Source organism: Trachypithecus francoisi, unplaced genomic scaffold, assembly GCF_009764315.1.
Source record: "Trachypithecus francoisi isolate TF-2019V2 unplaced genomic scaffold, Tfra_2.0 Lachesis_group10, whole genome shotgun sequence".
Classification (NCBI taxonomy): domain Eukaryota; kingdom Metazoa; phylum Chordata; class Mammalia; order Primates; family Cercopithecidae; genus Trachypithecus; species Trachypithecus francoisi.
In genome coordinates, this window is record NW_022681455.1 from 36344893 (window position 1) to 36371844 (window position 26952).

Here is a 26952-nt window from a genome sequence, read left to right on the forward strand (position 1 = left end):
AACGAGGTGACTTCAGGAGCCAGGAAGCTGGGCTGGGCCACGTGATCTTGGGCAAGTCACTTCTCTCTGGCCTCAGTTCCCTTCTCTGTAAAATGAGGGCCTGAATAAATTGATTTTGACAGTCCCTCCCGGTCCAGGTATGCAGCTCTGGGTTGAGGAGGTGATAAGAGAGGCCATGGTGCATGGGCTCATCCCAGAGCAAAGTCAAGGAGCTGGAACAGTCTCCGAGGGAAAGTGAAAGGGGCAAAGCATTTTCCCATGGATCCTTTTTCCAAAGCCACCTGCCTGCCCCCTGCTGGTGAGGACCATGGAGGGTTCCAGATGAGACTAAGCCTGGAGTTTCCCTGCTTGTGGGCTATCACAGCTTTGAGCCCCCAAATCCAAGAGTCCTTATCAAGAACTTCTCTGCAGTGACTCAAGGCCAGTGCAGGCTCCAGCAGAGACGGGGATTTCCTGACTGGCTGGGGGCAAGAGGCTGAGGTAGTTTCCTCCTTCTGAGAAAGAAGATGTGAATCCAGGGAGTTCTATTCTTGGTTAAATGAAAATACTCCCTTCTCCTCCCCGAGCTTTACCTGAGGGCTTGCAAGGACAGAGGCTCTGGCCCTCAGGAGGCCCCAGTCAGTACTTGGGGCTGGGACACAGAGGGAGAAGCTGACCCACTGGACCGAGGTGTTTTCATGCTTCAGAGCAGCTTCTGGTCTGCAGCGATTTCTCAGCTAACACAGGTTAAGCCCTCCCCACAGAGCAGGCAAACATTAAGCATTTCACAAGTATGGCCTTATGGAAGCTTTCTGACAACGTGGAGGTCAGGTGAGGAGAAGCAGCCCCATTTTACAGACGAGAAACCTGAGGCCCCAGAGAGGCGGAACACCTTGCCCAAAGTTCCACAGCAGATACAGGGACAGGAGCATAGGAAGCCACAGGTACGGGGGTAGGGGGGACAGTCTTCACTGGGTCATAGTCACTGAAAACTGAGGATGAGGGGGCTGGGCCAAGTGAAACGGACTATTCAGTGAAGATGCCAAGAGCAGAGAGGTGGGGCTGGGGCCTGGCTAAGAAGTGCCCACATACAGTCAGGGGTGCTGAAAGAAAACAGGTCGAAGCCCTGGGTTCTGGAGAGGCAGGCCAGCTCCGCAGGCCTCTCCCTCAGTGTCCTCACCTTCATGCCTGAGGGAGGTGTCGAGTGAATTAAATGAGATAAGATATCCGTGAGGCCCTTAGCACAAGGCCTGGCACATAGCAAACACTTAAGAAACATCGACTGGACGCAGTGGCTCACGCCTGTAATCCCAGCACTTTGGGAGGCTGAGGCCAGAGGATCACCTGAGGTCGCAAGTTCGAGACAAGCCTGGCCAACATGGTGAAACTCTGTATCTCTACTAAAAATACAAAAATTAGCCAGAGGTGGTGGTGGGCAGCTGTAATCCCAGTTACTCGGGAGGCTGAGGCATGAGAATCTCTTGAACCCGGGAGGCAGAGGTTGCAGTGAGCCGAGATCGTGCCACTGCACTCCAGCCTGGGTGACAGCGCAAGACTGTCTCAAAAAAAAAAGAGAAAAGAAGGAAACGCCATCTAGCATTGTTTTTATTATTACTGACGCTGTCCATGCTGCCTCAAAGCACTGATACTTTTTCCCATTTCCTGCATCAGCCCTGAGGTTGGGGTTTTCAGGAGCAGCCCCTTTCACAGGTGAGGAAATCTGAGGCTCAGTGAGGGACCTCATTCCCTTCATCCTGGAAATTCCATTTACAGGGGTGGGGCTGGATGCTCCATTGGTGCCTGGCTTCCTCTCCAGGGGCTGCAGCAGGAGAGAGAACACTCCCCTGTACCCCATTTAGCCCCAGGATCGCCCTGCCCAAAAGATGACACTCCTGCCCCCAGTGTCCTGGATGGGAGGCCTCCCAGCCCTCCCAAGCAATGGCTGTAATCCTGTGGGTACAGCGTCTGGCTGGGGATCCTGCTGCTCTGCTGGGAGGAGGAGGCTCCCTTCATAGGAGACTCGGTCCCTGCCCCATCGATACCGGGTGCCCAGAGTCCACCTGCTCCTCACGGAGAGATTTCTGGCCTCTCGTCCTTGAACTCCATTCTGTCCTGCTTGTGGCTCTCCAGTGGCTCCAGGTGGCTGTCCTTGTCCTGGCTCATCTTTCCTGGAGTCTTTAGAAATCTAGAATTCAGGCCCCAACTGCAAATCAGCTCCTGCCCCAGTTGCAGGGGGATTTCAGCCCACCCAACCCCAGTTCTGTGTCCCCCTTTCACCACATCCCCTAGGCTACTCACCTGAACAGGAGCTTCTGCCCCGGTTCCTTCTTAATGATATTAAGCTTATAATAGTGGCGCAGGGCACGAGACATCTTCTCATAGGTCATGTTCACCCGGTTCTGGAAAGCAAAGCAGCCCCCACATCAGCCCTGCTCTCCATGTCCCACTCCTTCCAGGCCTCACTTTCCACCCTGTAAGGGAGCGGGGTGGACTGGACAGCTTCTTAAGCCTCTCATTCCAGGGATCTGTGAGGATTTATGAGTGCTCACTTGAGTTTGGAAGGAAAAGGCAGGGGAAGGTTGGGGAAGAAATGATGGGGCTGGGCAGGGTGGCTCACTCGTGTAATCCCAACAGTTTGGCAGGCCTAGGTGGGCAGGTCACTTGAGGTCAGGAGTTTGAGACCAGCCTGGCCAACATAGTGAAACCCTGTCTCCACTAAAAATACAAAAATTAGCCAGGCGTGGTGGTGCATGCCTGTAGTCCCAGCTATTCGGGAGGCTGAGGCAGGAGAATCCCTTAAACCTGGGAGGCAGAGGTTGCAGTGAGCTGAGGTCATGTCACTGCACTACAGTCTGGGCAATAGAGTGAGACTCCATCACAAAAAGAAAGAAGAAAGAAAGAGAGAGAGAGAAAGAAGAAAGAGAGAAAAAGAAAGAAAAAGAAAGAAAGAAAGAAAGAGAGAAAGAAAAGAAAGAGAAAGAAAGAAAGAAATGAAAGAAAGAAAGAAAGAAAGAAAGAGAGAAAGAAAGAAAGGAAGAGAGAGAGAGAGAAAGAAAGAAAGAAAAGAAAGAAAGAAAGAAAGAGAGAAAGAAAGAAAGAGAAAGAAAGAAAGAATGAAAGAAAGAAAGAAAGAGAGAGAGAGAAAGAAAGAAAAGAGAGAGAGGGAGGGAGGGAGGGAAGGAGGAAGGAAGGAAGGAAGAAAGGAAGGGTTCTCTTGCCTACTTGGCTGAGAACATAGTGTGGGAGTGAACTGTATGTTACTTTTAAATAGCAAATATCACAACAGTAACAAATATATATATTTGTTATATATATATATGTGTGTGCAGGAAATGCAATCAGAGAGACAGCATGGTGGGGTGGCATGGATGGTCTTGCCAGGCCACACCCTGGATGGCTTTGGCCAAGTCATTTCTTTCTCTCTCGGGGATAGGCAGTGTGAGGTAGGGCCAAAGAGCCTGGGGGTTGGCATCAATTTCAGCCCCAGCTCCAGCGCTTGGCAGCTGTGTCACCTTGGACAAGTTTCTTGACCTCTCTGAGTCTGCTTCCCCAGCTACATAATGAGAAGAACACCCATCGCACAGGTCGAGGATTAAATTTTTTTTTTTAATTTTTTTTTTTGAGACGGAGTCTCGCTCTGTCGCCCAGGCTGGAGTGCAGTGGCCGGATCTCAGCTCACTGCAAGCTCCGCCCCCCAGGTTTACGCCATTCTCCTGCCTCAGCCTCCTGAGTAGCTGGGACTACAGGCGCCCGCCACCTCGCCCGGCTAGTTTTTTGTATTTTTTAGTAGAGATGGGGTTTCACTGTATTAGCCAGGATGGTCTTGATCTCCTGACCTCATGATCCGCCCGTCTCGGCCTCCCAAAGTGCTGGGATTACAGGCTGGAGCCACCGCGCCCGGCCGAGTATTAAATTATTAATAGCTAATCCATGAAGGCAATTAGCACAGTGTATGGCATGTAGTATGTGCTCATTAAATGGAACTGGGGCTCTCTGGGACTGTTTTCCTCCCTGTTCTGTATGAGGATTAGACCAATATGTCCTCTGAACTTTAGTCATCTGCATCCTTCCAGCCACCAGCACTGCTAAGAGCAATAGAATACTGCTCTTAGCTCTTGAACCCACGGCCTGGGTTCAAGTCCCTGCTCTGCCTCTTACATAGCAGGGGATGGGTAAATTTAGGGCAAGTTGTTAGCCCTCACTGAGCCCCAGTCTCCACATTTGATAATACCTTTTACGAGGTTGGTATGATAATTAAATGGATTAATACAAGCGGAGCTCTCAGGGCAGTGCCTGGCAATCAGGCACTATTACATCTTAGGAAAAGCTATAAATCGATGATTATCATTATCATTAATAGTTTTCTTTAAAAGATTTTTTTTACTTAAAGAAACCTATTTATTTTAAAAGGCTACATTCCTTATATCACTGCTATAAATCATGAGATGGTCACGGTAGATACATTTTGTAATCCTAATTCAAAAATAAATAATTATAAGGATATTAAAGCACCTAAGATCATCTTGCAGACACCCATTTAGATACAGGCATCCTCCTCATGGGAATGCTGGCCTCAGTCATCCCCAGGCCTTTCCAGCCCTGACATCGGATGCTCCTGTTGGGCCTGAGACCTGGTTTTCTGTCCAGCTCCCCGCAGGAAAGCAGCTTCCTCATCTGGCCTAACTGTGCAGTTCATGTAAACATGCTTCTAAAGGCTAAAATGCTAAGCAAAGGTAAGATTAAGCAATGAGAAGACACAATTGTTCAGTTTCAGAGACATTCCCCGTCCATAAGAGGTAACTGCCTGTCCCTCAATAGCTCCCCAAATAAAGTTATCCTGACACTTCTGGGGCTGCTGGTGAAGGCGCCATCAGCTGAGGATTGTCCCGTAGTGCTAGGGGTCCACTCTGACCCCCAACTCTGTCGCCTTCTGGTTACATCGAGACCATTCTGCCGGCCAAGGCTCACCTTGTGATTTCCCCAGAGTCTGGCGAGCCCATTTGGATCCACAACTCGGAAGATCTTGGCGTCCTTGTCTTCCCACCTGATGTAGGGCTCATACCGGGGGTCAAGGAGCAGCTGATACACGTAATCCCACAGCAGCCGGCAGTCTGCAATTTAGCACAGGGAGTGCAGGCAGCTTTACTGGAGCTGTGAGGACAGGTGTTAGAAGGGCGCCCTTGGAGGCCTCCTGGCCAGGGCCCTGGGAGCACCAGCAGGATGGTGAAAATGATGGTATCAACAGAATCGGCCACTAACGGGGCTCCTCATGCATTGTCTCATGAGTCTGGGAAGTGGCTACCTTTATCCCCAGGAAGAGGTGAGGAAATGGACTCAGAGGTGCAGAGGTGTCTAAAGTTGCCAAGCTCCTAAGTGCAGGCAAAGCGAGGAGTCTGACCGGCTCCACCCAACATCAGAGCCACGTGAGGGAAGGTGCTGGGCCCACAGGCCGAGTGGCCGGGCCCCTGACCGCAGGTCCCTCTCTGCCCCTGGCCCACTCAGCCCCCTGGACTTCTATTAATTATAACATCTACCCCTTCAAGTTCCCTAATGGTGAAGTTCAGGAAAACCAAGCATGCCATTGGGAGGGTAAGTGGGCATCTGGGAGCAACTGTGTGATCTTGAATCCCAGGACCTGGGCCTGTCGGCTGGGTCATTGCAGGCAAGTTACACAACTGTCTCTGAGCCAGTTTCCTGGTATGGGGTGGTGAGGGAATTAGGTAACATAATAGACCACAAAAGCCTCAGCACAGTGCCTGGGATAGCGTAAGTGCACGGAGAATGTTAAGCATTATAATTGAAGAATACAGTAATTGCAAGAGGCTGAAGTGGGAGGATTCCTTGAGCCCAGGAATTTGAGGCAGCAGTGAGCTATGGTCGCATCACTGCACTCCAGCCTGGGCGACAGAGTGAGACTCAGTCTCTTTTAAAAGAAAAAAATCCAATTATTGTGGATCATTGTGTTTTTTATTGATACATAATATTTGTACATATTTCTGGTGTACATGTGAGATCTTGTTGCATGCACAGAATGTGTAATGATCAAGTCAGGGTACTTAGGACACTATCACCTCAAGTATTCATCATTTCTATGTTTTGGGCCAATCATTGTTTTTTAGTGACTTCTAGTCATTTCCAACCCTAAAGCCAGGCTTCTGCCCACTCTGTGGCTTCATAGAATAAATGTGGTATGGACATAACGATGCTAACGATAGACTCTGGGCACTGGGGACCACTACAGGGGAAGAGCCAGGGCAGAAAAACTACCTGTCACAGGCTGGGCGCGGTGGCTCACGCCTGTAATCCCAGCACCAAAGGAGGCTGAGGTGGGTGGATCACCTGAGGTCAGGAGTTCGAGATCAGTCTGTGGCCAACATGGTGAAACCCTGTCTCTACTAATAAAACAAAAATTAGCCAGGTGTGGTGGCGGGCGCCTATAATCCCAGCTACCTGGGAGGCTGAGGCAGCAGAATTGCTTGAACCCGGGAGGCAGAGGATGCAGTGAGTTGAGATTTTGCCACTGCACTCTAGCCTGGGCAAAAGAGCCAGATTCCCGTCTAAAAAAAAAAAAAAGAAAAAGAAAAGAAAAACTACGTATCAGGTACTATGCTCAGTATCTTGGTGACAGGATTATTCATACACCAAAGCTCAGTGGCACGCAATTTACCCATGTAACAAACCTGCACATGTACCCCCGAACCTAAAAGTTGAAAAAAAAAAAAAAAAAGAAGAAGAAGAAATGCAGTGTAAATATTATGACTAGAAAAACACCCTTCAGCTTACCTGTCAGTCTGTCAGGTTGTCTGCCTGCTAATCCTTTAACAATGAATGCAGAGTGGAAGTGTATCATTTGGTTAGTGCTCAGGCTCTGGAGCCAGACTGCCTGGGTTCACATCCCAACTCTACCAGTGCTGTGTGATCTTGGAGAAGTTACTTAACCTTTCTGTGCCTCAATTTCCATATCTGTGAAATGGGGCTAATAATAGTACCAAACTCAAAAGGCCATTGTAGAATTAAATAAGGGCCTGGGAACCACGCCTGACACATAATGAATGCTCAATTCTTTTAAAATAGATAGTTTTAAAAGGCAGGTGTGGCACTCCATGCTAATGTGAGTGTCAGAATATGACTGGTAAATTGTCCCTCTGTGGGAGACAGGGTGAAGCTTGGTGATCCCAGGTATCACTGCCCTCTGTAACCAGATTGTGGCCAGCACACAGGACAGTCATGCTACTCCGAAATCCCCCAGCCACAGACCTCCCATCACCAGGTCAAAATAGCCCTGTCCTTATCACTCGTGACTCTGGGACTCAGACTCAGGGTGCCTTCCCATGGCCAGAGGAGCAGCCTCCCACTCACCAGCGATCCTGCCGTCAATGGGGGCCCGTGGCATCGCAGGGAAGGAACAGACCCCCTGGGTCCTGCAGGCGAGCTCTGCACTGTGACATAAGTGGAGGGACTCCTCCTTGCCAGGGGTCCACCTGGCCAGGCCAGGGTCATCCAGATGGCCAAAGGAGCTGGTAAGCCCTGGGTCTGGTGGCTGCAGCAGGTGGCCCCTTCGGGTGTCCATCTGAGAAGGGCCAGTCACCTCTGCAAGCAGATGAGCACCAGTGGTAGCAGGCAGTGGGCCCCAAGCCTCCCCAACTCAATCCCTCAATGGTGAGCCTGGGAGTCCTGTGGGGCAGCGCTCCTGATGCTCTTCCTCTGTCCAGCCCCCGGTTAGAAGGTCAGGGAGGCGGTGGGAGGCAGTGGGTGAGAGCCAGACAGCCTAGGTGCTAACCCCAGCTCCTACACAAGTAACCATCTGTCAAGCCTGTTCCCGCATCTGTGAAACTGGCTGCAAAGCCGAGCAGTGACAGAGCCAGGTCTAGAACCGAGGGGCGCTGTATCCCACCTCCTCTCCATTTGCCCACGTATTTATTGAGAGCCTTCTATGAACCAGGCATTGTTCTAAGAATCTTGAGGATATATCTCTGAGCCCCCAAAAGCCCCTGCCCTCAGGGAGCTTATACGCTAGTTGAGAGCAGGGGAGATGGACGGTTAAAATAAAAAGGAAACAGAAACAGTATACAATGTGGGGAGAACAAAATAAATAGCCCTAAGGCAGAGAGGCAGGTCTGGGAAAGGAGCAGGAGTTGCCACTTCTGAGAGGCTGCTCAGGCCTCCCTGACATTAACATTTGAACAGACCTGAAGGAGGTAGAGGAGTGAGATCTGTGGGTTTCTAGAGCAGGGAGGGGATGCCAGGCAGAGGGAACAGTAATTGCAAAGGCCCTGGGGCAGGAGCATCTCAGGCTTGTTCAATGAACAAGAAAGCCCGTGTGACTGGAGCAGCAGGAGCAAGAGAGAGAAGCCTGGAAGGGGAAGGCAGGGGCAGGAGTCAGCGGAAGAACCGCACTTGGACTCCGAGTGAGAAGGGAGGCGCTGGAAGATGCCGAGCAGAAAAGTGATGTGACCTACTTCTGAATCTCCCTGCGCTGTGGAGAACAGATCACAGGAGGTCAAGAGCAGAAGCAAGGAGACCAGTGAGGACGTTCTCCAGAGGCAGAGGGGACTGGAACGGGGCAGCAGGGGAGGAATGAGAAAAGGCTGGATTCTGGATAGGTTTGAAGGTAGGGCAGACAGGATTTGTGGACAGTTGGGATGAGTGGGGGTGGGGGTAGAAATGACATCTGAGCAATTGGAAGTGTGGAGGCGGGGTTTGCGGGGCTGGGGAAGACTGAAAAGGGCAGGATATCAGGCATTTGGTTTAGGGGCTGTGGGGGTTGAGGTGCCTACTAGACGCCCCAGTGGAGGGGTGGGGCAGGCAGCATGGGTGCACATATCTGGAATTTGGAAAAGTTGAGGCATATATTGGAATCATTGGCACCACATGGTGTTTAAGATCCAGGATCAGATGAGATTTCCCAGTATCTGAGTGCAGATAGAGAAGCAGAGAGGTCCTCTGACCCTGGGGTACCCCAACTGCTGGAATCAGGGGAGAAGAGTAGAAACCAGAAGAGGAGGTCGAGGAGACACCAGTGGGGTAGAGGAGATCAGGTGAGTGGGGTGTCCTGGAAGCCAAGGGAAGAAAGAGTTTTGGGGGAAGAGGTGACCCCCAGGGTGGAAGGCTGTGAGAGGCCATGGTAAATCAGGACTGAGAATGGCCATGGCATGGACATCCTTGTTTTCAGGTTTCTGGAGACCCTGACAAGAGTGGTTTCCACGGAGGGCTCCAGAGAGGAAACTGAGACATGATACAAACAACTCTTTGCTGGAGAGAGCAGAGAAACGGGGAGGAGGGGAGGCAAGGAGGGTGCAGCACAGAGGGAGGGCTGCCAGGAGCACCCCAGAGCAGGAGGTGGGGGCGGGGAGGGAGGGGAGCTTGCCCACACTGGCCACCTCCTTCATTGCTTTGCCTTGAGGATGTCCTGCCCTCCCAGTGAGGCTGATTTGAGGGAGGTACTCAGAGCACCACAAACAGCTTCCTCACCTTCCGGGGAGACAGGAGAGTGCTGGGTGGGCGTCTTCAGCCTGAAGGCCCCTCCAAAAAAAGGCCCACACACAAGGGCTCGCCGCTGGGTCTTGATGTACTGGAGCAGCTCATACAGGACGTCACCTGGACATGGGTGGGAGGGAGGGCAGGCTGCTGAACAGGCCACGTGGCGAGAGCCAGCCTTGTCCCCCTGCAGCCACCTGCCTCAGGGTGAGGGCTGGCATGTCCTGTCACAGCTTCGTGCTGCTGGCGAAGGGGTTCCTGCCGCAGCTAACAGGAGGCTGGGCTGGCGATGGGCAGGGACGCTGCTGCTCCCGTGGTGGATGAATTTTAGAAAGACATCCTATCCTGCCAGTAGATGTGGCCGCCTCCAGGGCATGCAGCTTGCAAGGTCAGGCTGCTTCTCAACCCCCGCACACACCCTTGGCTGAGGGCTTGTGCACAGTGCGTAAACTGTACAACTGTACCTCACGTTCCTGGGGGCAGAGACAGTTCTAAGGCTCATGGGATTCCAAGCTTTTTTAAAAGTCTGCCCCTGCCTTCTAAGGAGCAAAGCTGTCTTAGCCTCTTCCTAAAAGGCAGAATTAGTAGCCGCTTCAATAAATGGTTGAAAAAAAGAAAGGCCAGGTGCAATGGATCACACCTGTAATCCCAGCACTTTAGGAGGCTAAGGCAGGAGGATTGCTTGAGCCCAGGAGTTTGAGACCAGCCTGGGCAACATGGATAGACCCTGTCTCTACAAAAAGTTTAAAAGTCAGCTGGGTATGGTGGCACATGTCTGTGGTCCCAGCTACTTGGGAGGCTGAGGCAGGCGGATCACTGGAACCCAGGAGGTTGAGGCTGAAGTGAGCTGCGTTCACGCCACCAAACTCTAGTCTGGGCAATAGAGTGAGACCCTGTTACAAAAACAAAACAAAACAAAAAAACAGAATTGGGCTCTGTCCATGGTCCCAGAAATTTCCCTTGACCCAGACCTTGGGCTAAGGTGCTGATAGTAGGATAGGAAAGAGGGGATCCATGGGTTGAGAGCCAACCTGGGGATCCCAGGCACCCAGCGGGATACAATGTAGAGAGTGGTTACTCGAGGACCAGGAGTGCTTGTAGGAAGATGGAGAGATGAACAAGGGCATGAAGGGGACCAGCCCCAAGCTCACCTGCTTCCCCGCTTTGCCTTGGCACAGGACCATTAGGGCTGTGGGGAAGCTGAAAGCCTTGTCTCTCTGTCCCTGCCTTCCCCTCACCTCCCACTAGAGCTCTTGAATCCAAACTCTCAGAGGGACGAAAGTTCCAGCAGCTGCTACAAGAGGCTCATGGAGGGAATTGGGTGATAGAACTTGGGATGTCAGCCAGGAGCGGTGGCTCATGCCTGTAATCCCAGCATTTTGGGAGGCCGAGGTGGGCAAATCACCCGAGGTTGGGAGTTTGAGACCAGCCTGGCCAACGTGGCGAAACTCCATCTCTACCAAAAATACAAAATAACCAGGCATGGTGGTGGGCGCCTGTAATCCCAGCTACTCAGGATGCTGAGGCAGGAGAATGGGAGGCAGAGGTTGCAGTGAGCCAGGATCGCGCCACTGCACTCCAGCCTGGGCGACAGAGTGAGACTCTGTCTCAAAAAAAAAAAAAAAAAAGTAAAAAAGAACTTGGGATGTGACATGAGACTGGCTGTGCGTGTTAAGGAGAAAAGGAACAAATCAGCAGATTTCAGAACGTCTCTTTGCCACATATACTGTGGGCCTGCTTGACCAAAAGACAGGGCACACAGAAAACATCAGCGAATTCTTAAAAAAAGACACCAAATCAGGAGAAACATAAGAGCCACCTGAAAACAAGCCAAGTAAGACTCAAATGCGATTCTAGAGATTCCTGGAAGGCCCTGCTGCCGGCTACCACTGGCCACCCTCCCTCCCAGCACCAGTCCCTCCCCACAAACTTCATGCTGCTGAAACACCATAATCTGACGTTCATTCCTTTGCCCTTAGACCTAGTTTCTGGTTAAAATCAAAAGTCATATTGAGAGTCAAGGCTTTTGCTGTTACCAGCCATTTATACCTCAGTGTGAATGAATATTTGATCTTTCTCTAGTTGTTTTTTTGCTCAGTAGGGGTAGCGGGTGGGAGGCAATAGGATGGAAGTGGGTAAAGGAGACAAGGGCCACAGATAAGGGGAAGAGAAAGCGAGACAGCCGAACAGGCCCCTACAGCTCTGAAAACAAGTGGTCAAATGGACTCCCTCACCGAAGGCCTGCTCTAGCTAGGACCCACCAGACACACGCGTGTGCAGAGGGGCATCTGCAGTGCTGGAAATGAGCATGATTCCCCAAAGAAGACCTCTTCCATCTCCCTCCCTAGATCCCCCTGGGGTACCTGTCCTGGCCTACCAGGGTTCCCACTTAGAGGAAAACCTGTGAGTCTCTCTGACCTGAGCTGGGTGCGCGGTGCCGGAAGTCGTCCTTGGTGAGGATACAGAGGGCACGTCCATTCATCTCGAACCCGTGCTCCGTGGTGCATGGCAGAGAGTACTCCTGCTCTGCCCAGCGCAGCCAGTGCAGCACGTCCTCCCTGCTCCACAGTGCGGGCTGGATGCCTGCAACCAGCAAGAACCAGTCCCATCACTCCCTGTAGGCCTCCTCAAAGAAGCCTACCCTGAGCACTCCATCTGAGCAGATGCTCCCTGTCCTAGGTCCCAACCCCTATCATCTTCTGTCCCTGGCACCTGTTCCTTTCCTTCCTAGCACCTTACCTTCTTTGTAATGACATTTTACACGGGATAGAATCATGTGTTGGTGTTTATCATTATATATGTATCATGCATGTATTCACTTATTTATTGTTGGTACCTCCTCCCCACCTGTTTTCCAATCATTCATTCAACAAGTGTTTAACGAGAACCTACTATGTGCCGGCACTGGACTAGGTGTGCTGGAGCACACTGTTATGTGTATTCAGCACCTAGAATGGTGCCTGGAACACAGTAGGTGCTCAAAAAACACATGTTGAGTGATTACTTGAATGACCGAATAGTCCAATGAAAGGGATGTTACTGGCCAGGCGCAGTGGCTCATGCCTGTAATCCCAGCACTTTGGGAGGCCAAGGCAGGCGGATCATGAGGTCAGGAGATTGAGACCATCCTGGCCAACATGGTGAAACCCCATCTCTACTAAAAATACAAAAATTAGCTGGGCATGCTGGCATCCGCCTGCAGTCCCAGCTACTCGGGAGGCTGAGGCAGGAGAATGGTATGAATCCTGGAGGCGGAGCTTGCAGTGAGCCGAGATGGCACCACTGCACTCCAGCCTGGGTGACAGAGAGAGACTCCGTCTAAAAAAAGAAAAAGGAAGGCGTGTTATTATTCCCCAAATGAGGCAATGAGGCTCCCAGAGGTTAAGTGACTAGTCCACACTCATACAGGAAGCATGAGGCACACCTGGGATGTCTGGCTATTGAATTTTTCTGCTCCATTGCGCCAACTTGGAATCAGGTTTGCTCAGGGAACAGCCCAGGGGACAAGGGAGCCTCCTACACTCACCTTCAGTGCATGTGTTTTTATTTCTGGCAGTAGCCAGACAAGTGGCTGCTGATTCTCCCTACGTTTCCACTCTGCCTGGGACTGCTACGCTCCTAATGCCAAGTTTTGGGTAGTGTTTAGCAGGGCTACGTTATGACTTTATGAGCCCTTGACACATTTGCCTTTGCGGGCAAAAAATATTTAAAATAGACTGAGTGCAGTGGCTCACACCTGTAATCCCAGCACTTTGGGAGGCCAAAGTGGGCAGATCACTTGATCCCAGGAGTTCGAGACCAGGCTGAGCAACTTGGCAAAACCCCATCTCTCCAAATATACAAAAATTCTAGAAAATTTAGCCGGGCATAGTGGTGCACACTTGTGGTCTCAGCTACTTGGGAAGCTGAGGTGGGAGGATCACTTGAGCCTGGGAGGTCACAGTGAACCATCATTGCGCCACTGCACTCCAGCCTGGGTGACAGAGTGAGATCCTGTCTCAAAAAAATACGTAAATTTAAATCCTATTTTATGACTGCAATGGTATAAAGACTCAGAGCTTACTGGGCTCAGTTCTACAGGTAAAAAAGTTGAGGCAGAAGAGAGAAGCCACTGTCCAAGGCCACCCCTTGGCAATGACAAAGACCAGACCAGCCTCTGCTCCCTTATACTCAAAGCAACACAAGAAATGAACTTAATTTTAACATTTAAAACAAAGGAGATCTGCATCCTTCACTGTTCATTCAGCCAATATCTAATGAGCACCAGCTTGTGTCAGTCACCGTGCAGGGCCAGGGACATGGCACAGAACCAGGCTGGCAGGAGGGAGGAGTCCCACAACCAGTAACTCTAATGATAGTCCTCCCGACGGCATGCGGGGAGTGCTCACTGTGCCGAGAAAACAGAAAGCAAGGCACTAGAGCCCAGGTTAAGAGTGAGGAGAGGTTTCCTTTACTTCTATTTGGGGACCTAAAAATGAATAAGAGAAAAGAGTAAATGTCTGAGATTGCCGAAAAAATGATTTAAGACGGGAAGAAAGAATACATGTGAGAACTAGCCTCTGTGGTACTACATATGACAAAGCCATGTAACTAAGATTGAAAGGTCTTATGCTAAGATTGGCAAGTATCACTGGAAAAAAAGGTGGATCCCAGGAGTAAGTAAGTGTTCATGCACGCACACATGCATGCAAATGTGTGTATGTGTATTTTGTCAAGTTAATACAGGACAGAGGTAGGATTTTAATTCAGAGGGAAAGGATAGTTAATCTAATATGAAAAGAAAAAAAAAAAAAACCTGACTCTCCACCTGGAAAAAAATATATTTGGGTCCTCACCTCCTGTTATAGGAAGTCAGGACCCCAAATGGAGGGACCGACTGAAGCCACGGCAGAAGAACACAAATATAAATTGTGAAGATTTCCTGGACATTTATTAGTTTCCCAAACTAATACTTTCATAATTTATTACACCTGTCTTTACTGCAATCTCTGAACATAAATTGTGACGATTTCATGGACACTTCCCCAATCAATACCCTTGTGATTTCCTATGCCTCTCTTTACTTTAATCTCTTAATCCCATCATCTTTGTAAGCTGAGGAAGATGAATGTCACCAAATTGTAGAACATGCGTGTTTGAACCATATGAAATCTGGGCACCTTGAAAAAAGAACAGGATAACAGCAATCTTCAGGGAGCAAGGGAGAAAAGATTTGGAGCCTGACTGCTGGTGAGCCAGGCGGAACAGAGCCATATTTCTCTTCTTTCAAAAGCAAATGGGAGAAATATCGCTGAATTCTTTTTCTCAGCAAGGAACATCCCTGAGAAAGAGCATGTGCCCTGAGGGTAGGTCTATAGACAGCCCCCTTAAGGTGGCCGCCTTTTACGGTCGAAGTCAAAGGGATGAAATAAGCCTCCGTCTCCTGTAGCGCTCCTAGGCTTATTAGGACGAGGAAATTCCCGCCTAATAAAGTTTGGTCAGACAGGTTGTCTGCTCTCAAACCCTGTCTCCTGATAAGATGTTATCAATGACAATGCATGCCCAAAACTTCATTAGGAATTTTAATTTCGCCCCATCCAGTGGTCCTGTGATCTCGCCCTGCCTCCACTTGCTTTGTGATATTTTATTACCTTGTGAAGCATGTGATCTCTGTGACCCACACCCTATTCGTGCACTCCCTCCCCTTTTGAAATCGCTAATAAAAACTTGCTGGTTTTATGGCTTGGGAAGCATTACGGAACACACCAACATGTGATGTCTCCCCCGACACCCAGCTTTAAAATTTCTCTCTTTTGTACTCTTCCCCTTTATTTCTCAAACCAGCCGAGATACTTAGGAAACAGAAAAGAACCCACAATAAATATCAGGGGTGGGGTTTCCCCCATAAACTCCCACCATTCACATTCACAAAAATCAATTGTAGGTAGATTAAAGGCCTAAAGAATAGAACAATACAAATCTTAATAGAAGTAGAAATCAAAAACCCTATGCACTCAATAAGAACAGAAGGGACCTCAACCATGACAGGAAACACAGAGGCTATAATAAAAACGAAACACACATTTGACTACATTAATTTTCTGTGTTTGCTGCAAAAGATACCATAAACAAAACTAAAAGAAGATAGATTTCCGGGAAATATTTGCAATACAGATGACAGATAAAAGGTTAATGCCTTGTCAAAAGCATCTGTAAATTGATTTTTTTTAAAGACAAAAAAATCTTCCCAGCAATCCTAGCAAAGCAGGATTTCTCAGCCTCAGCACTATTGATGCTTTGGGACTGATAATTCTTTGCTGTGAGGGCCTATCCTGTGTGTTGTAGGATGTTTAGGAATACCCCAGTCACTATCCACTCAACGCCAGCCTAGTTCCAACAACTAAAAATGTCTCCAGACACGGCCAAATGTCCCCAGGGGGAAGGGAGCAGCAAAATTGCTGCCAGGTGAGATCCCCTGCAGCACAGCAAATCCACCAATAAGCATGTGACAAGACATGTCACCTCAATAGTCAGGGAAAGGTACCATCAGAGAAGAATAAGATATCATTTAATAGCAGGAGTGCAGGGAAAAGGATGCCTTGCTGGTGAAGACAGGAATTTGGAGCCTCGCTGGGAGATGAGTCTGGTGATACATGAGATGCTGAAAGCTGACTTAGTGTAAAATGTGGAGGCCACACGATGGGCAGATTCCTGAGGGGTCGAGGGCAGGCCTCCACAACCAGCCAGGGCTTCTACGGCTAGGGGGTCAACCGCCAGTTGCATTGTACCTGAACTCATATTTTTTGTGTAGTTCCCCTAGTTCACCATATTGGAGGCTGTCAGTCTGAAAATTCAAAACTATGATTCCTGGCCAGTTTTGGTGGCTGAGGCCTGTAATTCCTGCAGTTTGGGAGGCAGAGGAGGGAGGATCATTTGAACCTAGGAGTTTGAGACCAACCTGAACAACATAGTTAGACTCTTGACTCTATAAAAAAAAATTTTTTTTTAATTAGCCAGGCATGGTGGTGCATGCTTATAGTCTCAGCTACTCAGAAGGCTGAGGAGGGAGGGATTGAGCCCAGGACTTCAAGGCTGCAATGAGCTATGATAGTGCCACTGTACTCCAGCCTGGGCAACAGAGTGGGACCCTGTCTCCAAAAAAAAAAAAAAAGAAGAAGAAAGAAGAAGAAGAAGAAGGTTGGGTGTGGTGGCTCATGCCTGTAATCCCAGCACTTTGGGAGGCTGAGGCAGGCGGGTCACAAGGTCAGGAGTTTGAGACCAGCCTGCCCATCATGGTGAAACCCCATCTTTACTAAAAATAAAAACATTAGCTAAGCACGGTGGCATGTGCCTGTAATCCCAGCTACTTGGGAGGCTGAGACAGGATAATTGCTTGAACCCGGGAGGTGGAGGTTGCAGTGAGCTGAGATCAAGCTACTGCACTCCAGCTTGGGTGACTGAGTGAGACTCCATCTCAAAAAAAAAAGTAAAAACATGCAACAGCAACAGAAAGCATAGATGATGTTGCCAGGCCACTTGTAAATAATGTGACCTAAATGACAGTACCTCAGTTGCATCATCGGTAAAACCAAGGATGATGAAAAAAACTGTACTGTCCACACAGGGCTGTCACAAGGATGCTATGAGATAATCCATTTAAAGAGCAGCATCTGGCATGTGGCAGGTGCTTTTTGACATACATGGAGCTATAGATGTCAATGATGTAATATGTGTAAAATGCGTAGCACAGGGTCCAACCCCTGGCGGGTATTATCTAAGGTGTCAATCACCCTCAAGAAGTCTCCCTGACCTAGTTGCGGGGATGAGAGCAACTGGGACTCCCCTTCCCAATCTAAGGTGAATGTGGGACTTCCCCTGCAGATCGGGCCCCGACCTCTCCCTCTCTTGGCAATAATCCACTGCATTTTCACTTCTTTCCCATTAACTATCTTTGTCTCTCAAGACTACAGGCAAATGTCACCTTGTCACCTCACTCTCCTGGCCCAGTGGCCTGCTTACTGAGGATTTCCAGCTTGGCCAGCTCCTGACTCCCAGCTCCCAAGGCAGATATGGACAGAGCCCCCTGGCTGGGGCAGCAAGAGGAGCTGCCTGTCCAGGACACAATTGGAGGGCTCAGGTGTCTCCCTAAAGAGTCAACACTGTGTCCCCTACCTCCTTCCAGACCAGAGCTAGGTGTGGGGGCTCCCCTCCACCTCCCAGCTGTATCACCTCCACTGCCCTTATCTGTGGACATAGTGCTTCTTTACGTAGTCACCTGAATCCCCAACTAGAATGTAAGCTCCAGGAAGCATAGACTTTGCCTGTCTCAGTCACTGTGGTCTCTCTAGCCCCTACAGCAATGCTTGGCACATAGTAACTGCTCAACAAAAATAAATTGCTTAAATAAGTGAGTTGAGCAAAGCAGTGTGGAGTCACCCCCAGGGCTTCCTTGCCTGCCCCTTCTCCAACCCCTGACTCCCACCCCGACTGGACCTCTCTTGCCACAGCATCCCTTTTACTCTCTTGCTGAAGAAACTATTGCTCCCAACTATCAAGCCCATCAAGTCAAAACCCCTCTGTCCTGGTTTCAAGACCCCTCAAAGTGCCCCTCCCCACCTGACCAAAGCTATTTTCCACCACTTCCCACCACACTCCTGTAGTTTACTGGGTCTAGTGAGCTCCAGGAGCCATAGAGCCTGACCAGCATTCAGCAACCAAATCAGAATGAACAGCTGGCTTTTCCCTACCTTGCAGGATCCTCTTGCAGGAAGAATGCAAGAGACAGTTAAAGTGCTTGGCTAGTATGCTAAAAATGGGAGCTATCATAACCTGAGGCTAGAGGCAGTTTCTCAAAGCAAATGGCAGCTGTGGGGTCTAAAGGATGCCGGTTCAAATCCCAGCTCCACCATTTTACTGGTGGGTGGCTTTGGACAAGATGATTCACCTAAGGCCCACTTTTCACAAATGTAAGGCAGAGATAACAAAAGAAGCTACTTTCCACACCTACTGAATATATTCAATCAGATAGAAAATACGGTATGCCCATCACAATGCCTAGTCAAGAGTGAAAACTCAACCAATGGCCTTTATGCTGATTATCAGCATCCTCCCTGGCAGAGCTCAGCCTGAACACAGAGAAACTAGCTTGCTTCTCTGCCATGACTACGGCTTATCAATTACCGTGTCCTTAGTTTATTGTATATCATTGTGTCTCCAGAGACCCCTTAAATCTGTCACCCCATTGCTTGGCCCTATTCTTAGCCGATAATCCTTTTCTTGGTAATCATACCAAGCTTTATGGTCATCACTGTGGGGGGTGGGGCCAGTGCATACAGTTCACATTGTGTACTGCACAAAGATACCATCAGAGGAGGGGAATGGGAGGATGGAGGTGAAATCCAGCCAGGACTTTGATTGGCTTCTCCCCAAAGGAGGTGTCTTTCCAATTTGCACAAAGATACATATGATCTAGCCCTGACCTTGTGTTTAGTGGGGAGAGAGGTTCTTTATCCTCATATTAATAGTTTTTGCAATTCCCCATCTGTTTGTTTGGGTCCTCACTGCCATATTCCTTTTCATTGCCAGGTGATGATGTCACTCTCAACACTCACACATTCCAGTGAATTAGAACATTCGCTTTTAATCTCCATCCCCCCATCCCACCTCACCTCTCTGGTGTTTTACACCCACATCCATCTCGTTTCCTGCTTCTCATATGCCATGATCTAGGGCAGCATTTCTCAAACCATTTTGACCTCAACTCATGGGAAACAAATACATTTTGTACCCACACACACACATATATATAAATAGCCTAAACAAAGTAGTCACAAATCTCAGCTACCTTTACTATTTATAATGCGCCCTGATGTGTTGTTCTATTTCAATTTTTAAAAATATTTATCTTGGTCTACTAAGTTGATTTCACTTCCTTAGTAAGTCTTGACCAGCATTTTGAAAATAAATAAAATGTGGTTCTCAAACCAGCAGCATCAGCATTACCTTCTGCAGAGTTTATTAGATTCTGCAGAGTTTATTAGAAATCTGCAGAATCTCAGGCTCCATCCCAGACCTACTGCTGAACCAGAATCTGCACTTCAGCATGGTTCCCAGGAGATTCATGTGCACGTTAAAATCTGAGAAGCCCTGGTCTGGAATACCAGGAAGCCACAATTGTTAACGTTGATCTATTAAATGAAGTGCCCAGGAACTCTCTCACACGTGAAGGATGTGAACTTGAGCATGGGCACCCAAAATCTGTTCAAGCTTCCCAAAGGCCCATTTCTTCTGCTTTACACTTCCAGGGAGTCACAGAGAGGTATTATCCCTCTCCCTGTGATTCTGAATATAGGGCATGGCACTCTAAGTCTCTTCTCGTGGCTTATTTATAGCTAGGAGCTTTGAAAGTCAATTTCAAAACACAAAGAAGTCTCATTTCCTCTGCATCCAAAGCGAGAAGTTCACAGACCTTTTCTCTGGGGAATAAGCTCCAGGGAAAAGAAGAGATGCAGGACCAAGAAGTAAGAGTCCTGGGTTGGAGGCCTAGTCTGGCCATTAGCATCACAGATGACCCTTGCCCTCCCTGAGTCTCAGTTTCTCTGTCATTGAATGAGGCCATGGTGGTGACCATCTCTGAACTGCCTCCTCTCAAAATTCTCCCAAGTTGTCCCTTGAAGGTACATCACCTCCTCCCAGACTCACTCCTCTGTGACATCAGCCCAGTTCTGAAAGTGGTCCTAGAGTCTGCACTGCCAGCTGTCCCTGCCCTGTAGCTGCATCCCCCCATAGCTCCTGACTCACTCTGGCCTTAGGCAGACCCTCATGGCCATGGACCAGGGATGGGGAGGTGAGAATCCTCTTTTGTTCCCCATTTCCATACAGGGAAGCATAGTTGTGAATCTCCATGAATCCCACTCCTCCATCCCAGTAGACCTTGTGTCCCTTGCCACAACCCCGGATATCACAGTTGTCCTCAGAGTGGACTTTCCACTGCTTTACTACACATCTTTGTCAGGAAAATCAACGCCAAAACAGTGAGCTCTGCAGGAAAATAACTTCCGTGTTCTTCTTAGCGTCAACTCACAAGGCTAAACAAGATCTGTTTTGTTTGTTCACTTCCTGCTGAGGCAAATCAGTCCTGACTGCTAAAAGGGAGGCTGGAGGTAGGGGAGGGAATGGGGTGGGTGATGGGGTATAAACAAGCGAGATGGACAGAGATGGAAATCCAGCTTCCAGAAATTTGGGAAACTGGGCTGAGATCACCCCCAACAGGGCTGAAAAGTCGAATCCTCATTTGGTGTCAGCAGTTGGCTTGTTTGGGATGCTGTTGACAGGAAAATGAGTCATTTGGCATCCCCTATCTTTTAAAACTGTCAGATATTTACTAAGGGCCAGAACTGTATTGTCTGAATATTTGCAGATGTTCCAATAAATATGAGTCATGGAATCTAAGATGACAGGTATAGAAGACGCTGCTGGGGCCCTGCCCATAGGCCCTGCCTCTCACCTCCACACTCTGAAGGCTGCCAAATGCCCCATCTGACTCTGCCTTCGGTTCTTTCTGGCTGCAGGAAGCCCTTAGCCAGTGTATAGGGTAACTTGGAAATGCTGGAGAGCCAATACCCCTGGAAACAGCATTCATCCTGTCATGGAAGGGAAGTGAGTGGATAACCCCCTTACCCATTGGTTGGAATAACTTAGGATTCACTGTCCCCAGAGACCCCATGGTGCTAACTGGCCCAAAAGAACACCTCTGGGATTTCCTTCTCTTCTTTGTCTTTCCTCCCCACTCCTCACCAGTATTTTAGGGTTTGCTCCTGGGGAAATCTAACCCAAGGCAACAGAACTGGTAGCTCAGGAGTTCTAATCTAGGAGAAAATAGGCCACGATGACCTGCACCCTGAGTTATGCAACCAGAGAATAGGCTGCCTCAAGAGGGGAGGAAATGCCTGTCCCTAGAAATGTGCAGGAATATCTGGTGACCATCTCAGAAGGGCCCACAGAAGTGATCCTGCGTTGTTTGGAAGTCCTGGTGTTCTTGACAGAGATCCCGAGTCATTCATGCATTCATTCATTCAGTAGATATTTAGTGAGCTTCTGAGCTTAGGAAGTTTGGTCTTAGGGAAATAGGATTTCCCAGGGCTCAGAGAAGAGTTGTGGGTCTTGTGCTTGAGCTTCACTATTAGAAAGTATTTCTTGGCCGGGCGCGGTGGCTCAAGCCTGTAATCCCAGCACTTTGGGAGGCCGAGACGGGCGGATCACGAGGTCAGGAGATCGAGACCATCCTGGCTAACACGGTGAAACCCCGTCTCTACTAAAAATACAAAAACTAGCCGGGCGAGATGGCGGGCGCCTGTAGTCCCAGCTACTGGGGAGGCTGAGGCAGGAGAATGGCGTAAACCCGGGAGGCGGAGCTTGCAGTGAGCTGAGATCCGGCCACTGCACTCCAGCCTGGGCGACAGAGTGAGACTCCGCCTCAAAAAAAAAAAAAAAAAAAAAAAAGAAAGTATTTCTTAGAAGTTGTGTTAAAATTTCTAACCTTGGCCGGACACGGTGGCCCACACCTGTAATCCCAGCACATTGGGAGGCCAAGGCAGGTGGATCATGAGGTCAGGAGTTTGAGACCAGCCTGGCAAATATGGTGAAACCCCATCTCTACTAAAAAATACAAAAATTAGCCAGGTGTGGTGGCGCACGCCTGTAGTTCCAGCTACTCGAGAGGCTGAGGCAGGAAAATCGCTTGAACCAGGAAGGCGGAGGTTGTAGTGAGCTGAGGTCATGCCACTGCACTCCAGCCTGGGCAACAGAGCAACACTCCATCACAAAGGAAAAGCTAAAGAAAACTCAGCAAAGAAACAGCAAACAGAGGGAAGGTAATTTAATTTTGGCACCTGGCCAAAATTAAATTTTTGATTGACAAATTATAAATAATAATTGTACATATTTATGCAGTACAAAGTTATGTTATGAGATATATATAAAATCTTGGCCGGGCACAGTGGCTCATGCCTGTAATCCCAGCACTTTGGGAAGCCGAGATGGGAGGAATGCTTGAGCACAGGAATTTGAGAACAACCTGGGCAATATAGACAGACCCTGTCTCTTATTTAAAAAAAAAAAAATTAATTTTAAGGGCCAGGTATAGTGATTCACGCCCGTAATCCCAGCACTTTGAGAGGCAGAGGCGAGAGGATAGCTTGGCCCAAGAGTTCAAGACCAACCTCAGCAACATAGTGAGCTTTCCATTTCTACTAAAAATTTTAACATTAGCCAGTGTGCCTGTAGTCCCAGCTATTGGGGAGGCTGAAGTGGGAGGATTACTTGAGCCTAGGAGCTCGAAGTTGAAGCTGCAATGAGCTGTGATTACACCACTACACTCCAGCCTAAGCAACAGAGCAAAATCCTGGATCTAAAACGAAATAAAAATTTACTTTTAAAAACTCAGCTTTTCTCCTCCCCTCTACTTACGGAGTCTTCCCGGCAGCTTGCAGATTCCCCCTTCACCCAGCAGGTTAACTTGAGCTTCACATCTGCCTTGCATGTGGGTGCCTAGGGGAGGCATGGCTGCCACAGGGCTTATAGGAGAACCAGCCAATTCTCCCTCCTAGAGAGAGAAAAACCAGGACAGTCAAAGAAGAGCGTCTTGGTGAAGGCTCAGCCATCTTTAAATGTCTTAAGAATATTTTTGGAAGGGAAAGAGTGTTTATCTATGCCAATAGACTGCATCAACCTCAAAGGTAGGAACCATGTATATCTTCAACTCAGTACCATCAACATCTTGTACCCAGTGGGCACAATAAATGACATCCTTCCAATTCAAGCTTTCCATGCATGTGCCTAACTCCAAGAGGGATCCCCTGTTAAGACTTGTATGATTGAAATCTGAGAGCCTAGGAATACTCACTGGATCCTTGGTGAGGACAACACAGGAAACCTGAGAGGCCAGGATCAAAAGACCTTAAATCAGAAATAAACAAACAGGCCAGGTGCGGTGGCTCACACCTATAATCTCAACACTTTGGGAGTCTGAGGCAGGTGGATTACTTGAGGTCAGGAGTTTGAGACCAGCCTGACTAACATGTGAAACACCATCTTTACAAAAAATTACAAAAATTAGCCGTGTTGATGGGCGCCTGTAATCCCAGCTACTCAGGAGGCTGAGGCAGGAGAATCACTTGAACCCGGGAAGCGGGAAGTTGGAGTGAGCCAAGATTGGGCCACTGCACTCCAGCCTGGGCAAGACAGCAAGACTCTGTCTCAGAACAAACAAACACTATTTTCAAAAGAGAAAAAAGGATAAATTTCTGAATCCTAAGGTCTCACCACGGGAAGCCTGTATTTTTACAATTCAACAATCAGCCTGGCCCCCAGAGATGACGGGGGTTCATCCATCCAGATGAGAAAATGAAGAAAGTGGCAGGATTTTGTAGGAATAGGAGGCTCCTTGGGGCTCATGCCCAGCCACAGGCTGCCACAGCACGGAAAGGAAAAGCGAAACCAGTTCCATCAAGTCATTTTTCACTCTAGGATTGTCAAAAGCTTTACATTCATCTCTTGGGATCCCAGGAGAGCGATCTGCCAAGAAAGAATTTGGATCGGAGCCAGCAGAACTCCAGAAGCCTTGGCTGCTGCGAAAGGGGATTCAACACCTTTCAGGGTCGTTCTCACTTCATTTCGTTTCCAGCCGGACCCCCTTTGGTGCTGTTTCCCAAGTAATCAGACCTCAGGGGCTGCCTCCTAATGGGGAAAGGAACACTTACCTTGCTGGAGAAGGGGCTTAAGGCACAGGACTTGCCTAGAACTTGCAGGAGGCTCTTTGTTTACTACTCTATCCCCATCCAAGTAAGAGGAGCGGGGAATTCCGGGGCTATAACTGCCTGGGAAACGCCAGCCACGGAGCTGCTGAGGATCAGACTCCTGGGTTTCAGCATGGAGACCAGGGAAGGGTCTGATAAACGGGTATGGGTCTTGGCGAGAAGGGAGTGGAGAAAGGCCTTGGAATGGGATGGGGCCCCAGCTCTGGGGGCAATTCCGAGGCTCCCAGGAAACCGGCGAGTGGGGAGGGGCTGCTAACGAGGGGCTCCCTGCGAGAATGCGTTCACCAGCTGTGAGGACCCGGCTTGCGCAGGAACTTCCAAGGACCTCACATTTGGTTGGTGTAGGGGCGACCAGTAGTAAGGGGGCTGCAGAAAGGGCCTGCCGGGGCTGTGCATGATGCCTTCAGAGCTGTGTATGACACTGAGAGAGTCAGGGGCGGTGACCCGCCTCTGGAGGTGGAAGGGGAGGTGAGTGGGATGAGTGTGAGGTTTAGGAATGTGTTGGAAAGAGAGATTCCCGCCAGGTAAAAGGTCTGATAAAATAGGTTTGGAAATCTGGATGGTGGGGAAAGGATGAGGGAGCAGGTGGCTCCGCGCCCGCGCTGCGTGTTCAGCCTCCAGGTTCTTACCTGCATTACAGGTGGAGGTGAGGAAGCCACCCGCTTTCTGTCGTGAGCGCTCCCCTGGCTGTGGCTGCTGGGGCCCTAGGCCCGCTCTCCCAGTCCTCCTCCCCCAAACCCCTAACCTGGCTCCGAGAACTGGAAGGTCGCGTGGGAGGAAATGTCTTTCGAGAAGCGCCAAGGCGTGTGCGCCCGGGTCCCCCGCAGGCGGGCAGGGGCGCCAGGCGCTCCGGTAATCGCTATCCTTCCGGGAAACGAAAACGAAAGAGCGGGATGCGGTTCCACTCGCGCCGCTGCGGGCTAGGGGCAGGGCAGGGGCCGGCCCCGCGGGAGCGCAGCCCTGGGGCGCTTCCTGCTCGCCAGCCTGGGAGGCGTGGGTCCCGCACACAGCCTCCTGCCGGCGGACAGCCCCTCTGGCGACCAGGCCTTGGCTCCCACTGGGGCAGAGGTGGGATTCTGCAGGATCTGAGGAGCTAAGGGGACCCTTAGTCCTGAACTCGGGACCAGCTGCCTCTCTTATGGTCCCGAGCCCAGGAGCAAGACCCTGTGAGTCCCCGCACATGGGATGGGAAGGGGCCTCCCATGGGGTGTTCCTGGGCCTGGTGCCTCTCCGTTTAGGGGTGGGTGACCTTCCCGGCCCCGATACTGTCTCGGTCTGCCGTTTGGCCCCGCGGAGGCCCCACAGGTCCGGAACTGTAGCGCCACCATCAGAGCGGCTGTGCTCTCCTAAGCAGGGCCAGACTACTCAGAGATCCCGACTGACACCTTTTCCTGGGCCTCTGAGTGCTCCAGAGTTGGTGCCTGCCCACCCATCACCCTTTTCATCTGTCTCAGCTCCCCCTGTCTCAAGAGAGGTTGTGCGCATAAAAATAAACTAGCAGACACTGAAGAAAAGGAAAGAAAAGCATTAGCAACCTTCTGCTGAAAATCTGACGGTGTAGACGCTGTTACAAAGTAGGCTTAGCACTGATATATTATCACAAGCTCTAGGCCAGCAATAAGAAACCAGTAAGAACAAGGCCAGAAACCCAGTATAAAAAAAAAAAAATGAGCAAAGGATATGAATAAACAGTCCACATAAAAGGAAATGCCAAGTGGCTCCTGAATATGCGAAAAGATGCCCAGGGCACAGTGGCTCATGCCTGTAATCCCAGCACTTTGGGAGGCCAAGGTGGGAGGATCGCTTGAGCCCAGGAGTTGGACACCAGTCTGGACAACATGGTGAGATCCTGTCTTTACCGAAAATTTTAAAAATTAGCTGGGCTTGGTGGGGGCTACACCTGTAGCCCCAGCTATTCAGGAGGCTGAGGTTGGAAGATCGCTTGAGCCTGAGAGTTGGAGGCTGCAGTGAGCCGTGATTGTGCCACTGCACTCCAGCCTGGGCAGCAGAGAAAGAAAAAGATGCTCAGACGAACTCACTATTTCCAATGTGCAAATTAAAGTTATTCTGAGATAAAAAATTTTACCCATAAATTTGGCAAAAATTTAAAAGTTTAATAACATAATCTGCTGGAGAGGCTGAGAGGAATAGGCACTCCACTGGGAGTGTAAAGTGGTGCAACCCCAGGGCAGGGTCTGGCAAAGTTACAAATGCATTTTCCTTTCACCCAGCAATCTGCCCACCAGAAATTTATTCAACAAATATCCAAAGTATACAGAGTTACATATTTCATTATGGTTTATAATAGCAAAGTATGAGAAATAACTCGAGGTGTCCATAAAAGGAGGCTTGATAAAGTAATGTGCATTCATTGTTTTGTTTTAATTTTAATTTTAATTTTAATTTTTTTTTTTTTTTTTTTTTTTAGAGACAGGGTCTCACTCTATCACCCAGGCTGGAGTGCAGAGTGCAGTGGTGCCATCAAAGCTCACCTTAACCTCCAACTCCTGGGCTCCAGTGATCTCCCACCTCAGCTCGCTCTCCAAGAGGCAGTATGGCGGCTGGGCCGGTGGCTCAAGCCTGTAATCCCAGCACTTTGGGAGGCCGAGACGGGTGGATCACGAGGTCAGGAGATGGAGACCATCCTGGCCTACACGGTGAAACCCCGTCTCTACTAAAAAATACAAAAAACTAGCCGGGC

The 26952-nt window shown here is 49.5% G+C and overlaps 1 protein-coding gene across 6 annotated transcripts; it reads right to left on the bottom strand.

Annotated features, from left to right (window-relative positions):
• Nucleotides 1–1567: 1567 nt before the first annotated feature.
• On the bottom strand, nucleotides 1568–25748 carry ETV7 (ETS variant transcription factor 7). 6 transcript variants are annotated; one of them, XM_033216971.1, is made up of 8 exons: nucleotides 24881–25132; nucleotides 22903–23038; nucleotides 11875–12039; nucleotides 9451–9576; nucleotides 7339–7569; nucleotides 4948–5090; nucleotides 2278–2378; nucleotides 1568–2164 (listed from the first exon to the last, which is right to left on the bottom strand). In XM_033216971.1, exons 1-8 carry the CDS (start codon nucleotides 24884–24886, stop codon nucleotides 2047–2049), a joined length of 1026 nt encoding a protein of 341 aa, XP_033072862.1. In that variant the 5' UTR covers nucleotides 24887–25132; the 3' UTR covers nucleotides 1568–2046. The 6 variants fall into 6 exon arrangements, with proteins under 6 accessions (XP_033072862.1, XP_033072860.1, XP_033072863.1 ...); XM_033216969.1 differs by lacking the exon at nucleotides 22903–23038 and having other exon boundaries at nucleotides 24881–25744; XM_033216972.1 differs by lacking the exon at nucleotides 11875–12039 and having other exon boundaries at nucleotides 24881–25185.
• Nucleotides 25749–26952: the final 1204 nt, after the last annotated feature.

Coding starts and splice junctions, on each gene's coding strand:
- ETV7 (XM_033216969.1), bottom strand. CDS start 25,433: ATGTGCGGGGACTCACAGGGTCTTGCTCCTGGGCTCGGGACCATAAGA. Junction 7,570..9,450: donor CTCTCCTGTCTCCCCGGAAG/GTGAGGAAGCTG, acceptor ATCTGCTTGCAG/AGGTGACTGGCCCTTCTCAG. Junction 5,091..7,338: donor CATTGACGGCAGGATCGCTG/GTGAGTGGGAGG, acceptor GCTAAATTGCAG/ACTGCCGGCTGCTGTGGGAT.